Source organism: Myxine glutinosa, chromosome 2 (assembly GCF_964187855.1).
Source record: "Myxine glutinosa chromosome 2, kmMyxGlut1.1, whole genome shotgun sequence".
Classification (NCBI taxonomy): Eukaryota; Metazoa; Chordata; class Myxini; order Myxiniformes; family Myxinidae; genus Myxine; species Myxine glutinosa.
The window spans coordinates 231,223,960-231,238,270 of NC_136262.1; the positions used below are offsets into that span (position 1 = coordinate 231,223,960).

Sequence of the window (14,311 nt, forward strand, 5' to 3'; positions counted from 1 at the left end):
GGTAGATTCTCCATTGTCGGATCAACCGTGCCGTAGTCCAGCTCTACAGTATCCCCGCATGGGGCAAGGTGACGCACCAAGATGGTAGACCCGCGTCCATTCGGCATCAGCACTCGAGCGTGCTCGGGATTGGCTTGGAGAATACGAACCCTGTCGACGAGGGGGTTGTACTTACTTGAGCGAACCGCGCGTTTGAGAAAAGCCGGTCCGGGCACAGCAAGCCAGCCCGGCAAAGGGCGACCACCACCAGAACGACGCGAAAAGCGAAACATACGGTCGTGGGGAGTTTGATTAGTAGCAGTGCACAATAAAGTCCTGATCGAGCTGAGCGCGGTGGGTACCACCCTGGTCCATCGGTCCAATCCTAGTCCATTAGACTTAAGGGTCAGAGCAATGGCTTTCCAAATAATGCCATTAAAGCGTTCCACCTGTCCGTTCGCCTGGGGCCTATACGGAGTAGTATAGCTCGAAGCGATATTCCGTTGGAGCAAGAATGCTCTCACATCCTGGGACAGGAACACCACTCCACGATCAGTATGGACAAAGGCCGGATTCCCAAACATAGAAAACAGTTCCCGCAGACACCAGATAACTGTGGCAGCGATCATATCGCCGCACGGGAAAGCGAAGGGAAATCTGGAGAACTCATCAACTATCGTGAGAAGATAACGAGAACTGCCCGAAGCCGGTATGCCCTGACAAGACGGTAGACACGAAGGCGGCAAGGGCCCTTTGAAGTCCATGGCCAATCGCTCCCACGGCCGAGTGGCCTGAACCGGCGTACCCATCCGAGGGTTGTAGAAGCGAGGTTTGAGTTCGGCGCAAACAGAACAAATTCGACACAGCCGACGAATATCCTCAATGGAATAAGGCAAATTACGACTGCGCACATGATGAGGTAAACGCGTCACGCCGGGATGGCACAAAGTGTCATGAAGGACGCGCAGGTCCTCAAAAGAGGTGAGGCTCGCACACACCGCTGGCCGTGATAATGCGTCGGCGACGAGGTTATCCCGCCCCGGGCGATACTTGATAGTGTAACAAAAATCGGCTGACTCAATCCGCCACGAGTGATTTTCTAATTCTTAATGCGTTGAGCATGTTGCGTGTCATACATAAAGGCAACACTGTTGATCCGTGATGATCTGAAAACATCGGCCAAGCAAATATTGCCGCCAGCGCCTAATCGACTCGACGATGGCATACGCCTCCTTTTCGACAGACGAGTGTCGGTGTTCCGCAGCGGAGAGAGTCCTTGAAAAGAAGGCCACAGGCCGCCCGTCTTGAGAGAGTAGCAGCTATCGCGTGATCCGACGCATCGCTTTCCAAAACAAAGGACTTGTTTTCGTCAATCGTCGACACAGCGGCGCCAGCGACATTGGACTGCAGGCCGTAGAAAGCGGCCTTAGCAGCGGGACACATGGGGAACCCTTTGCAATCCACGAGGGGACAAAGCTTCTCAGATAAATTTTGGACCCACTTAGAGTAATGAGCAAAAAGCCAGAGAGCACGCTTCAAAGAAGCACGACCGTGGGGTGGGGCCATGTCGAGCAAGGGTCGCAGGCGCTCCTTGTCCGGAGTGATAGTGCCGTGGGTCAAGGTGTACCCCAGGAGATCCATCGTTCAAGCAGAATGGCGACATTTAGCCTCGTTCATAGTCAGTCGATACTTGTGCGCAACCTCGAGGAAGCGCTTCAGGTTAGCATCATGATGAGTTTTGTCGTACCCACAAACCGTGAGATTATCCAGATAAACGAAGACATCGGTTAAGTGCTCCTTAGCGATGAGGTCGTCCATGGCCCTTTGGAAGCAGGCACCCCATTTGTGACCCCAAAAGGCAGACGGGTGAACTGGTACAACCTTTGTCCGGATTCAAACCCAGTGTAGACGCAATCGGCCTCGGAGATGGGAATTTGATGATACGCACTACGAAGATCTAAAGTACTGTAGACAGAGTACTGTGCCACCTGTCGAACCAGAGAATCCATTCCCGGGAGTGGGTAGGCGTCCAATTGTGTATACCGATTTATCGTCTGTGAGTAGTCGATTACCATGCGTTTGCGGTGCGTAGCGGTCTGCACCACCAAAACTTGGGCTTTCCAAGGCGATCGACTAGGTTCGATTATGCCCTCCTTTAGTAGTCGCAGTCTCCTCAGCAATGAATTGTGTGTCAGCACGGGAATAGCGTCGCGATTTAATGGCAACCGGTGTACAGTCAGTAGTCATATTGGGAAACAGCGACAGCGGTTCAATTTCCATCCCTGCAAGAGCATCAGCACCTCCAAATTCCATTTCCAAACGCCCATGCCGTCGGAGAAAATCATGTCCCAGCAACACTTCCGCACATAACGCTGGTAAGACCATTAAATGCACATCCGGAAACATGCGACCATTAATCACAAGCTTTAGTCGGCATTCTCCTCGAGTGCGGAGCCATAGCCCTTGGGATGCCATGAAGATTTGGCGTGTTGTCCCGAGAATCGGCCAGCCATGCTTTTGAACGAGTCATAAATCAACATAGCTATCTGTCGATCCCGTGTCGATTAAGGCATTTGCATGTTGCCCCTCAATCATTAGTGGAATAACCGCGCTGGACAAGCCAGGTGGTCCTGCAGTCGTCGAGGCGTCGAGAGGGGGCACTCGAGCCACACGTGTGGAGCCGACGCCAGCTAGCATCTTTCGTGAAGTCAAGGCCGAACGTGGGTCGGTTGAGCCGTCAATAGGTGGCGCTCGAGCCATGGGCGGGGATCAGATGCCAGCTCGCGTCGATCGTGCCAAAGCCGGACTTGGGCTGGGCGACGAAAGAAATCCAGTCAAGGACGGTCGGGCTGCAAACAGGCGTGATCGCGCCACTTGTTTTGTTGGCGCCTCGTTCACAGTCAAGGTCACGCGCACAGCACGTGGCCCGCGTGGAGGGGTGATCCCAATCAAGGCCGCGCGTGGTGCCGGTCGTTGTCCGGGCGGAGAGAGAATCACATTCAAAGTCGAGCGAGTTCGCCGGCCTCGTGACAAGCGACAAGCCTTTGCAAAATGACCCTTCCGAGAACACGAATGACATTTCGCGTCTCTAGCCGGACAAACTGACCTTAAATGGTTCCGGTTCCCTCAGAAAAAGCACGTCGCGTTATTTCTGGCTGAGGGAGAGGCAGCGGCGGCGGCTGACACACTCGGGTCGAGATCCTCGAGAGTGTCTGTTGTCCCCGATTTCCCGGCAGAGGGGCAGCATCTGTGTGCTCCGCGGTAGCTCTCTCCGGTCGTGTCGCGCCGGTTAAACCTGCAGTGACGTACGGTCGGTCGTACGTTTCGGCTTGAACTTGAGCTTCTTGGTACAAGAGCGAGAGCTTATGAGCTCTCTCCAGCGTCAACTCTTCTTCTTCAAGCAATCGTTGTCTGATGATTGGGGAATAAATCCCAGAAACAAAAGAATCTCTCATTAAATCATCAGATACTTGTGCAGGTGTTCGTGTCCCAGTAGCACAGTCCTTCTCTAATCGGCGTAGGTCTTGAACGAAATGGTCGATGGTCTCCGATGGATCTTGTCGCCGAGATGAGAGCAGATATCGAGTATAGACCATGCTTCGAGTCTTGATGTAGATTCGTTTCAATTCCTCCACGGCCGCATCGTACGTAGCGAACTGGGTTATGTACGTGTATACTGTATGGTTCACGCGGGAGTGCAGCACCGCGAGCTTAGTTACATCGGCGAGCTCCTCCTGTGTGTCCAGATGGCTGGTCAGTAACTTCAGCCAATGCAGTAGCTGAGCAGAGGCGTCCGGCACCTGAGGGTCCGCTCCGAAGATCGGAACTTGTATCAACTTGTGAGTCATGATGATCCCGTTCAAGACAAGAGAAGCTTCTGAATTAATTGTTGTAAGAATTAGATGTACAACATTGTCTCAAATAGTGAGTTTAATTCAGAATCAACCTCTAGCAATACCTGTAAGAAGCCAGCAAGCATCATATCATTATTCAGTAATCATAGAAGTAATAATGGATTTGCAATTAGTACAAGCAAGCCTAGAACGAAGAGTAATACGCACCATCACACATAATAAATGTTACAGGAATCATCGGAGCGCTGTCCGTCCGAATTCTTATAGAAGCCCCGCAGTGGACAGAGGCAGCATAGCACCTGGGTTCAACTTAGACACAATTTCATTACAAGAGGTGTCATCGAGCCTATGTTTGCGCTGTAAATGCTGTGGGTGATATCCACAGCGAAGGCATGAAAGGTGAACACAATCAGGCCTGGGGAGTAATTTATCTGTGTTGTCTATGGGTGGGGGTTCAGTACCCAGAATACTGTTTGGGCCCAGGTTATTGATTGTGTTTATGGTGATGTGGGCATTAATGTGTTTTTTGCACTAGTCATTGATTGGTGTGGATATGTTCTGAAGGATATCGCTGTAGTGCCTTTCTGGTGGGGTCTTAATTTGTCTAGGGGGGTCTGTGGGTGGTTGGACATGCAGTGGCATGGGTGATTAGGCATTAGGGTTGGCATGGCACTTGCAGCTGCAATGAACTGCTAAACTCTCACGTCCAAGTGGTCTTCAATTTTTACCATTTTTGCCTCTGTATCTAGGTGCTCGATGGGTGTTGCTAATGTGCAACCTGTGATGACGCAATAGACGTTGTTTTGTTTGGTCAGTGTTGAGATGTGTTTGACAAGCTGGAGGCCCAGGATGAGCTGGCATAGTCAAGGACTGATTAAATGTACTGTTTGTATATTAGTGTTGTTTCTTTGTGGTGTTTGAAGTGGGTGCCTGTGAGTGCCCCAAGTGTGTTCAACCTGGGTGTGCATTTTTAAAAAATGTATGTGACATGATCCGAGAATGACATTGATGTATTAAAAATGACTCCTGGTATTTTGTTTGGCGTTTGTGTGGGATAGGGATGTTTTTTAGTGCGACGTGTGTTATGTTGTTTTTTGTATATCTGATTGAGGCTTATGGAAGAGCTAAAGGAGAATGGAAGTGAACAAGATGGAAAGGGAACACCAACAGTTGGCGTTGTGCTCTTGGTACATGTGAGAGTGAGATGAAGGGGACAGGAGGACACATAAGGGTGAACAAGCTGCACACGAGCTGAACGAAACACAGCGAGAAGAGGAAGGGGAAGTCAGGATGAAACAGAAAAGGAATAAAGCAACCTACAATTACCAAACATAAAGATGTGAGGGAGAGTGTGATTTTGTTTCTTCTTGTGTTTCATTCATTAAGCCTGGTGTTGGCTTAGCGGTTAGGGTGCCAGCTTGAGATCCTAGGATCCTGGGATCGAATCCCGATCGATCGCTGAATTAACACCAGGGGGGTTGACTCAGCCTGTCAACCTTCCGAGGTCGGCAAATTAAGTACCAGTTCACTGGTAATTCCCTGTGTGTCACAAGAGGCGACCAACAGGGTTGGTGGCAGGAAGGCTATCCGGCCATAAAACATTGCTTCAAAAAAGGGGACGACGGTGCCCCAAAAGGCCAACCCCTGCTCTGCGGGGGGAAATGGCCTCTAAAGGTGGTTCTTTTGTGTTTCATTCATTCATTCATTCATTCTTGTGATTTGTTAAAAGAGTAACTGTTGATTTTGAGAGGGTTACTTTTATTAGTCTGATGATGGCGAGCCAGGTTTGTAGAGTACTGTGGCTATGTTGATGTTGCAATGGGTAGATATAATGGTAATGTTGTCCGCATATGACACTTTGTATGTTCCTGGGTGGTTGTGGAATGTCCTGCAAGGTAAGGTTAAACAGTGTGGGTGAGAGGACTGAGCCTTGAGGGACTCCATTAAGAAAGTATTAAGGGTGTGATGACTTTCCGTTCGTTAAAGGTTACATACATACTGTCTGCAGGGTAGGTAGTTGGCAAGCCAGCGTTTGGTGACGCAATGCCATGCCGAAGCAGCACAAATCTGACAGTTTATAGTTGGGGTGGGAATCAACGCAGATGAGACAGCTCAAAGGTAAGTCTCGTACAGTGCCTTCAGAAAGTATTCACAACCTTGATTTTTTCACATTTCGTTGTGTTATAGCCTGAATTTAAAATGGATTAAATTGAGGTTTTTTGTCATTTATCTATACATCATGCCCCATAATGTCAGTGGAATTTTTTGTAATATAATTTTCCACAAGATAATTAATCCACACTCATGACAACACTCTAATTAACATTTTTAGGGGGCTAGAAAAATCCCACACCTGACTCCAATTGTCACGTTCAGGGAGATTAACACCACCGAATGGAGCGAACTGGCTTTACCTCCGTCAGCCTCTGTTCAATTTACAGCGGTCTTACGTTTGCACGGAACCGAGGAGGATCACGAGGCTTCTTATTTATTTTAAAACCAAACAGGTTTATTTCCCAGTTGTGTGGACTCACCATTTACCCTCCTCCACATACACTTATTCACAAAACCATTGGGGTAACCATTTAAACGGAACAACTTTCGTAGAAAGTTCCTTTCTTTTTTTTTGGCTTCCAATAGTGTGTTACGTGTGTTACGTAACTTCAGTGTGTTACGACCCATCGGAAAAGTGTTCGGAGACAACTTCATTTAGGAGCCCTCGCATTTAGAAGCCTCCGAGGTGCTTCAAGCACCCTCGCAGAATGCTGTACATCAAATAAGCAATTAGGGGTAATTAGCTAATTGGTGAAGTGATGTTAACCCAGGTGCTAACAATCAGGATGACTAATCTCTCAACATTGTGTATAAATGGCACACGTATGTGCTTTTTAATCATGTCTCCGATGATGGGCTTGAGTGAGAGCATGAAACGTTAAACTTAAAAAAAAAAATCTTTTGTCCCAGTGATCAATTTTATTCTATCAAGCATGATGCCTGGGACACGTCTTTTCTTATATGCACGCACATGTATGCACACGTATGCACACGCACACAAATACAGACTTGGCATTTAATATGGAATGTTTTTTTTTTTTCTTGACTTGGGTTTACTTTCTGAACTCAGTATATCAATCTGGTGAGTTTCTTTTACCCTTCGGTGATGTCTTTGTTGAAAGAACCATGTCACTGATTGTCTTTCGCAGCAAGAAGTCAATAACAGGATTATATCACAGGTGGCGTGACAAAATGTAAGGACAGGTACATTTGACGATTGGCTTCACAATCGGGTATATAAGGGTTGTTGCATTCTGTATTAGTGGAAAACAACTGCTACACGTCTACAAAAGTTATTGCCGCTTCCTCTGGAGATGGTCCGTCAACTTGACAATGCTGTTTGTCATGGAGTGGTGGCTTTACGAAATTCTGGCATGAAACAGCGTGCTATTGCTCGGCAGTATGGCATCACTCAAGGTCAGGTGTCAAAGATCCTGAAACGAAATGCTCAAAGGGGTGTCCCTACTCCAATACCGAGGCCAGTACGTCCACGCAGAACCACAAGGAGAGATTATTGCCAGCTGCACCGGTTAGTCTGCAATGGCCATACCAAGTCAGCTAATCGGCTTATGGCTGAGTGGCAGCAACTGACAAATGTGCCTGTATCCAGAGGACTAGTCAACCAACGACTGGTTCAAGCAGGCTATCGTGCCAGGCGTCCCCTGAGAAAGCCACGCCTGACCAGACAACACAGCCAACGCCGATTGCAGTGGGCCAGAGAGCACCGTCAATGGCAGCCAGGACACTGGAATCATGTGACCTTCAGTGTCGAGTCTAGATTTCTGGTCTATAGTCAATATGGCCGCGTCCGAGTGTGCAGACAAGTGCATGAAGCCCACAACGAAGATTCTATAGTGCCAAGAGTCCAAGCTGGAGGTGGTGTGGTGACCGATTGAGCTGCTTTTCATGCAGGGGGCAAAACTGACCTGGTTGTTCTGAATGGAAACCTGAACCAGTTCAAGTACAGTGTCATTCTGGAAGAAACATTGCTTCCATTTGCTCGTGCAGCCTTTCGAGGAAACTTTGTCTTCCAAGATGACAATGCACGGCCTCATCGTGCTCGCATGATCCAACACTTTCTTGCTGACCGTGGTGTAGAGCATATGGAGTGGCCTGCCATGTCCCCGGATATGAATCTGAAAGAGAACTTGTGGGCAGAATTATCATGTCAAATCGACAACTTGGACCAGCAGCCTACCTCTGTGTGTGAATTGCAGCAGGCTATTGTCACTGCATGGCAAGCAATTCCTGTCCAAACCTTGGCAAATCTCGTGAACAGCATGCCTCGACGTGTATGTGCTCTCCTGAATGCTCGTGGGGGTTACACGAAGTATTGAACTGTAATTGTACTGTCCGTAATCCCAATCATAATTTCGCTTTTGTTGAAATTTTTTTTGGCTAATGTGCAAAATAAAGAGATACTTCTGGAAAACGTACAGAAGTTTAACAAAGTACTGTCCATGAATTAAGTTCGATATCAGTTTACATCACTTTCAAGGATCAATTTATTTGCTTTGAAATGTCAAATGTGGTTTTTGTTTCTTTTAAAGGTCACATTAACAAAATCTAGAATAATTTCAACATAATTCCAATGAACTTTTGGTTCTAAGTCATCTTGAAAAGTAAGTTCACCCCCACAAAAAAAATATTCCATATTAAATGCCAAGTCTGTGTAGTGTATATGAAGGATCTTCAAGGAATGACTTCACAGTTACCAACCTCATCTAGTCCTCGAGTGAAGGCCTGCAGCTTTTCCTTGGCAGAACAGTAGTCTTTGTGCTCTGTGCAGAGGTTGAACATTTGCAGCAGGTACAATAAATGAGTGTCCTGGGAAATGCACAGAGATTAAAAGTTAGGATAAAAGCGTGGTGTAGGGCTGCTTTTCTGCTACACGTCTACATTTTATCAATGCTAAAAGGATCAATTAAAGGTCATAAAGAGCGTTTTCACAAACCTACAATTGCCATGCATTAAAATGTAGGACAATATGTTATTATTAAACGAGAAAACCATGTAACTACAGCAGAGTTGCTGTAGATGCACAGTATCTACAGCAACATGCCAAAAATAAATTTCTTAGTGAGCAAATATTTTTTTCAAATAAGAGTTTTTTCGTAAACAAGAAACATGTGAACATTTTTCCTAGCCGAAAGAAAAATAGGAAAACTTTTCTTAAAAAAAAAAAAAATTTGGACAATGAGCCTGCGATTGTCAGCAGCATTAAACAACAAAGATAAAATGTTTAGCGAGCGTTTGATCGCCATTAGTGGGTTGACCGTCATCTATTGAGCCAAAAATAGCCATGAGTGGGCTGACCGTCATCTATTGAGGTTGTAGTTCAGAACTCGGCTAATTTTGGGGACCTCCCTCATACGAAATCTAAACATCTAAGATGGTGCGATCTTGTGGACCATCGAGCAGACGGGCTGTATCTGGTTTCAGAGCACTCGGTTGGTAAACGAGGGACGCATAGGGATCTGAAGTGTCAGGGGTTAACTGAAGTGTCTGCTCCAACAGGCCCCTGTTTACAAAAACAAAAGTTCCAACCTATGCGAACACACAGACCACACTAACTTAACATACTATCTAATACGTATACCCCCTTCAAAGTAACACTATCTTTGCTGCTGGCATCACACATTATCTCTTATCCAACTCTCTCATCTCTGATCATCCATTCAACTTCCATTGTGGTTGCTTCATTCACCCAACAATGGATGGATGCACGAAATATCAATCAAGAGATCAGAGCTTTCCCTTGCTGGACATCTCTCAAGGTTTCAATACTGTGTGGCATGCAGCCTTCCTTTCCAAGCTGTCTGCTAATGATATCCAAGGACCCCTCCTTGCATTTTTCTCTGAAAGCAGAAACAACAGGTTGCTCATTCTGTTTGAGATATCTCCCATTTGAGTCTGGTGTCCCACAACGCAGCATTTTAGGAACGACTTTATTATTGCAGTCTCAATCAATGACCTCTCTACTTCCCTGGTTATTCCTCTGTACAATTTGGTGGATGACTCCACCTTGGCTAGAACAGTACCCCACATTTCTTGAGAGATGGAGTGCTGCAGAATACAACTCTGCAGATCTGGAAAAATGTCATGACAGGTGAGCTACTTGGAACATACTTCACAGAGGAACATCCTATGCGCTCACCCTGTCCATTCACAAGGAATCATCTTTTGATCTCACCTCCTCCCCTCCACACCCCCATCACTCCATCTAGTCTAGTTCTCTGCCCAATCCCTGAAAGAACTAGCGTCCAAAAAGTTCCTCAACTTCACAAAAGATGACACCATGTATTGAGCACACTCCATCACTACAATGGCTTCCAAAGGCTCTTAACTTCAGGTTCGGGGTTTTTTCCACGTGTTGGTCGTATTTGCAGCTTCCGCATCCACCTCATTAAAGCTAAGTTTTCCGAACTGGATTTGTCGTGTTTTTCTGTTACATCTTTGTCCCCATGTTGCCGTTTGTGTTTCCATCCAATTTTCCGTGTTAAATCATACCTTGTTGTGCTGTATTTGTCAAATTCATTTTTTGTGGTGTTCAAGTCCGACTCCTCAGATAGCCGCTATGAAAATTCTGTGTTCCTTTTGTCAGCATGTTCCTCATTTTGTTTCTTTCTTCCCAAATATTGTACTTTTTACCTCCTGAACATTATCCTATTTCTCCAACTCTCTTCAAGAAAAACAAAACATAAAAACTTTTTTTTCCACTCCACAACAATCTCATTCTACTTGCATTTCCTTCTGCCTGTATTTCCTGTGCTCCATTCTTTTTTCTTCCTTTCTAAATATCTCCAAACTTGATCTTCATTGAATATAAATGCTTCTTACTTTGTCCTGAAACATTTTCAAAATGCTTCACTTTCCTTATATTCAACCCATGGTACACTGAATCCTGTCGTGTCAGTTGCTCTGAAACAACTTGCGTGCTTTATCTTCCTGGAAAGCAAACCCAACTGAAGGCAATCTCACCTCATTCAACAAAGCCGACAACACGTGTGTTCACCCTCAGGAGAGCCAGCAAACATCTGTCCAACCTCATGATTAAACTTTCAAACTTGTCTCCCTCCTCTAAGACCTGGTGGCACCTTGTTAAGTCTGCCTCCAGAAAATGCTACCCCTCCATCCCTTCCTTCACTTCAAATGGCACCACAGCCGACACCGCTCATGAGAAGGCTGATTGCCTCAATTCTATGTTTGCTTCAAATTCCTGTGACCCCAACCCTTCCCTCTCTGTACCCACCCTTACCAGTCATACACAACTGCTCCTGGACTCAACTGCTCAGAGGGTGGAGATGTTTCTGGCAACTCTCAACTTTGATTCTGCAACTGGACTGGACGACATCAGCTCACGTGTCCTAAAAAACTGTTCTTGCACTTCCTCCTTCTGCTCTTTTCACCCTGTCAAATGCCCTAGGTCATCTCTCATCTGCTTGGAAATCAGCCAACATCATTGAATTACATTAAAAGGTTGTAAAAACCGATCCCCTTAACTATAGACCAATTAGCCTACGTCCATTCATGAGCAGGATCATGGCATCAATCATTGCAACTGATATGAAATATTTCCTTTACTCCAACAACGTCATCTCAGATCGCTACCGGGCTAGCTTCAATCTCTCTCACAAACAAACATCACACACTTTTTATCACAACCTTTTCTTCTCTTCTATTTAAGGCCTGACCTCGATGAGGGCTACGTAGTCCGTGCCTGGAGCCTCCAACATAAAAAAAAGAAAAAGAAAAAGATCACCAATTTCATTTCAGACCTGGACCTTGCACATGCTGATTCTACTCAGTGATTTCGAGGTTTCACTATCAGCCATGACATTTCTTGGGCAAATCACATTTCAAAGGTGGCCTTCAAAGCCAGTCGCTGACTGGACATCCTGTGTGGTACAGCGTATTTCCTTGGCACACCTGAACTCCTATCCACCTACAAGGCCTTCATCCGTACCTTGATGGAGCAGTGCACTCCTCTCTGGGCTGGCTCCTCTGTCTCACACCTCTCTCAGCTTGATGCTATGGAAAAGAAGGCCTTCAAGATTGTTGAAATGTCCCACAATGAAACTAAGTCTATAGGCCTATCACTTTGCCATTGCAGGCAGGTCGGTGATTTATCGGTCTTCTACTGCTTGGGTCTTCTACTGCTATATTGTTTCTTGGGTTTGTTGATCTGGAGAAAGCATTCGATAGGGTTCCACGTGAAGTAGTGACATGGGCATTGAGGAAGATAGGAGTGGAGGAATGGTTGATCAGAGTAGTGATGGCAATGTACAAAAGAGCGCGCACAGCTGTAAGGACGAAGGACGGGAACAGTGGTGAGTTTGAGGTGAAGGTGGGAGTGCATCAGAGGTTGGTACTAAGTCCATGACTATTTGTAGCTGTGATGGAGGTGCTGGCTCGGAACGTAAAGGAGGGTTTACCATGGGAGTTGTTGTATGCAGATGATCTGGTGTTGATTGCAGAAAGTATGGATGGACTGAAGGAGAAGATGAACAAGTGGAAGGAATGTATGGGGACAAAAGGTCTGAAGATGAATATCGGAAAAACGAAGGTGATGGCAAGTGGTAAAGCATGTGGTGAGGTGGAAAGAACTGGGAAGTGGCCGTGTGCTGTGTGCAGGAAGGGTGTCGGAGTGAATTCCATTCAATGTACAATGTGCGCTGAGTGGGTTCATCAAAAATGTAGTGGTTTGAGAGGGTCATTAACCAGTGTGGCAGCTACATTCAAGTGTAAGGTGTGCATAGAGGGATGGAGCTGCAGATGGAGGAAATGTTGAGTTGGATCTTGGAGATGGCGTGAAGCTGGAAGGTGTGAAAACATTTTGTTACCTAGGAGACATGCTGAATGGAGAAGGTGGATCAGACTCGGCAACGGTTGCTAGAGTGAGATGTGCATGGAAGAAGTTTCGGGAACTGAGTGGCGTGCTGACGAGGAGGGGAGTGTCGTTGAAGCTGAAGGGAAAGGTATATGGTGCATGTGTGAGAAGTGTTATGATTTATGGGAACGAGACATGGGTAATGAACGTAGAGCAGCAACGAAGGCTGGAAAGGGTGGAAATGCAAATGGTTCGGTGGATGTGTGGAGTATTGTTGAGAGAGAGGAAGACAAATGATGAATTGCGAAAGATGATGGGAATAGAGCCTGTGATGGATGCTGTGAAGAGAAACAGGTTGAGATGGTTTGGTCATGTGTTGAGGAAGGATGAAAGTGACTGGTTGAGAAGAGTGATGGAAATGAATGTAGAAGGAAGTAGAGGACGGGGAAGACCGAGAAAGACTTGGCTGAAGATGGTCGAAGAAGAAATGCGGGCAAGGGGGTTAACAAGGGGAGATGCAGAAAATAGGGCAAAATGGAGAAGATTGTCATGGGGACTGCAAGGCTAACCCCCGCTCTTGCAGGAAAAACGGCCTTTCAAATTGCCTGTTGTTGTTTGTTGTACTGCCCCCTTTGGGGTCTTACAACCTCTGCCCTTTCTGTGCTTTGTTCCCCTCTGGTTTCTGCAGGGCGCAAGCGGTCCACCAGGAACCCCCTTCTAGTGAACCTCCCAAGATTCAGAATCACTCATCTCCCCTAATTTGTTTATCTTTTTTCCTGCCTGTGGAACCAAATTCCACATTCTCCTCAATCACATTCCTAGCCTGGCGTTGGCTTAGCGGTTAGGGTGCCGCCTTGGGATCCTAGGATCCTGGGTTCGAATCCCGGTCGATCGCTGAATTAACGCCAGGGGGGTTGACTCAGCCTGTCATCCTTCTGAGGTCGGCAAATTGAGTACCAGCATGCTGGGATGAATTATCACGTGTGTACCCCGATTCAGAATAGGCACACTGTATCCCTGCGCATCGTAAGAGCGTGACCAAGGGTTGGCGTCAGGAAGGGCATCCGGCCATTTAAAAAAAAAAAAAAAAAAAACTGCCTCAAACAGGGAACCATGGTTGTCATGGGGCCCGCAAGGCTAACCCCCGCTCTAGCGGGGAAAAATGGCCTTAAAACGATCATTCATATTAATTCATTCATTCCTCCATCACATTCCTCACTCAAATCTTCAAGACAACTATTCACCACGATCTTAGATTGCCCCCAATTCAAAAACCATGATCTTTGCTACCCCAGTTTATCCTCCCCCCCCCCCCCTCCCCCAATTTCCAGTTTTTACTTCCTGAGAGTTTTCTTCAGTATCTATCGTACCCAACCCCTGCATTCACACCTACCCCTCATCCGTACCCATATATTTTCCGTTTAGTTTGGCCGTCTGTTTGTTTGTTTTTTGCTCCTTGGCCATGCTGTTAACATTTTCCCCTTTCTCTTTCTGCTGTTCCTTTTATTCTTTTGCAGCCTAATCCATTCTGTATTCTATCTCTTACACTAGCCTGGACTGTTTCAAAAAAGCTGTATTCTCCATATATTATAGT

General features: G+C 46.5%; 1 protein-coding gene across 4 annotated transcripts in view; it reads right to left on the bottom strand.

Moving 5' to 3' along the window:
- SPG11 (SPG11 vesicle trafficking associated, spatacsin) overlaps positions 1-14,311 on the bottom strand; it is a 251,910-nt gene that overhangs the window by 82,615 nt on the left and 154,984 nt on the right. For all 4 annotated transcript variants that reach the window (XM_078772351.1, XM_078772350.1, XM_078772348.1 and 1 more), the window contains exon 27: positions 8,607-8,714. In XM_078772351.1, the coding sequence (XP_078628477.1) occupies positions 8,607-8,714 (108 nt within the window). The remainder of the gene's footprint in view (positions 1-8,606; positions 8,715-14,311) is intronic.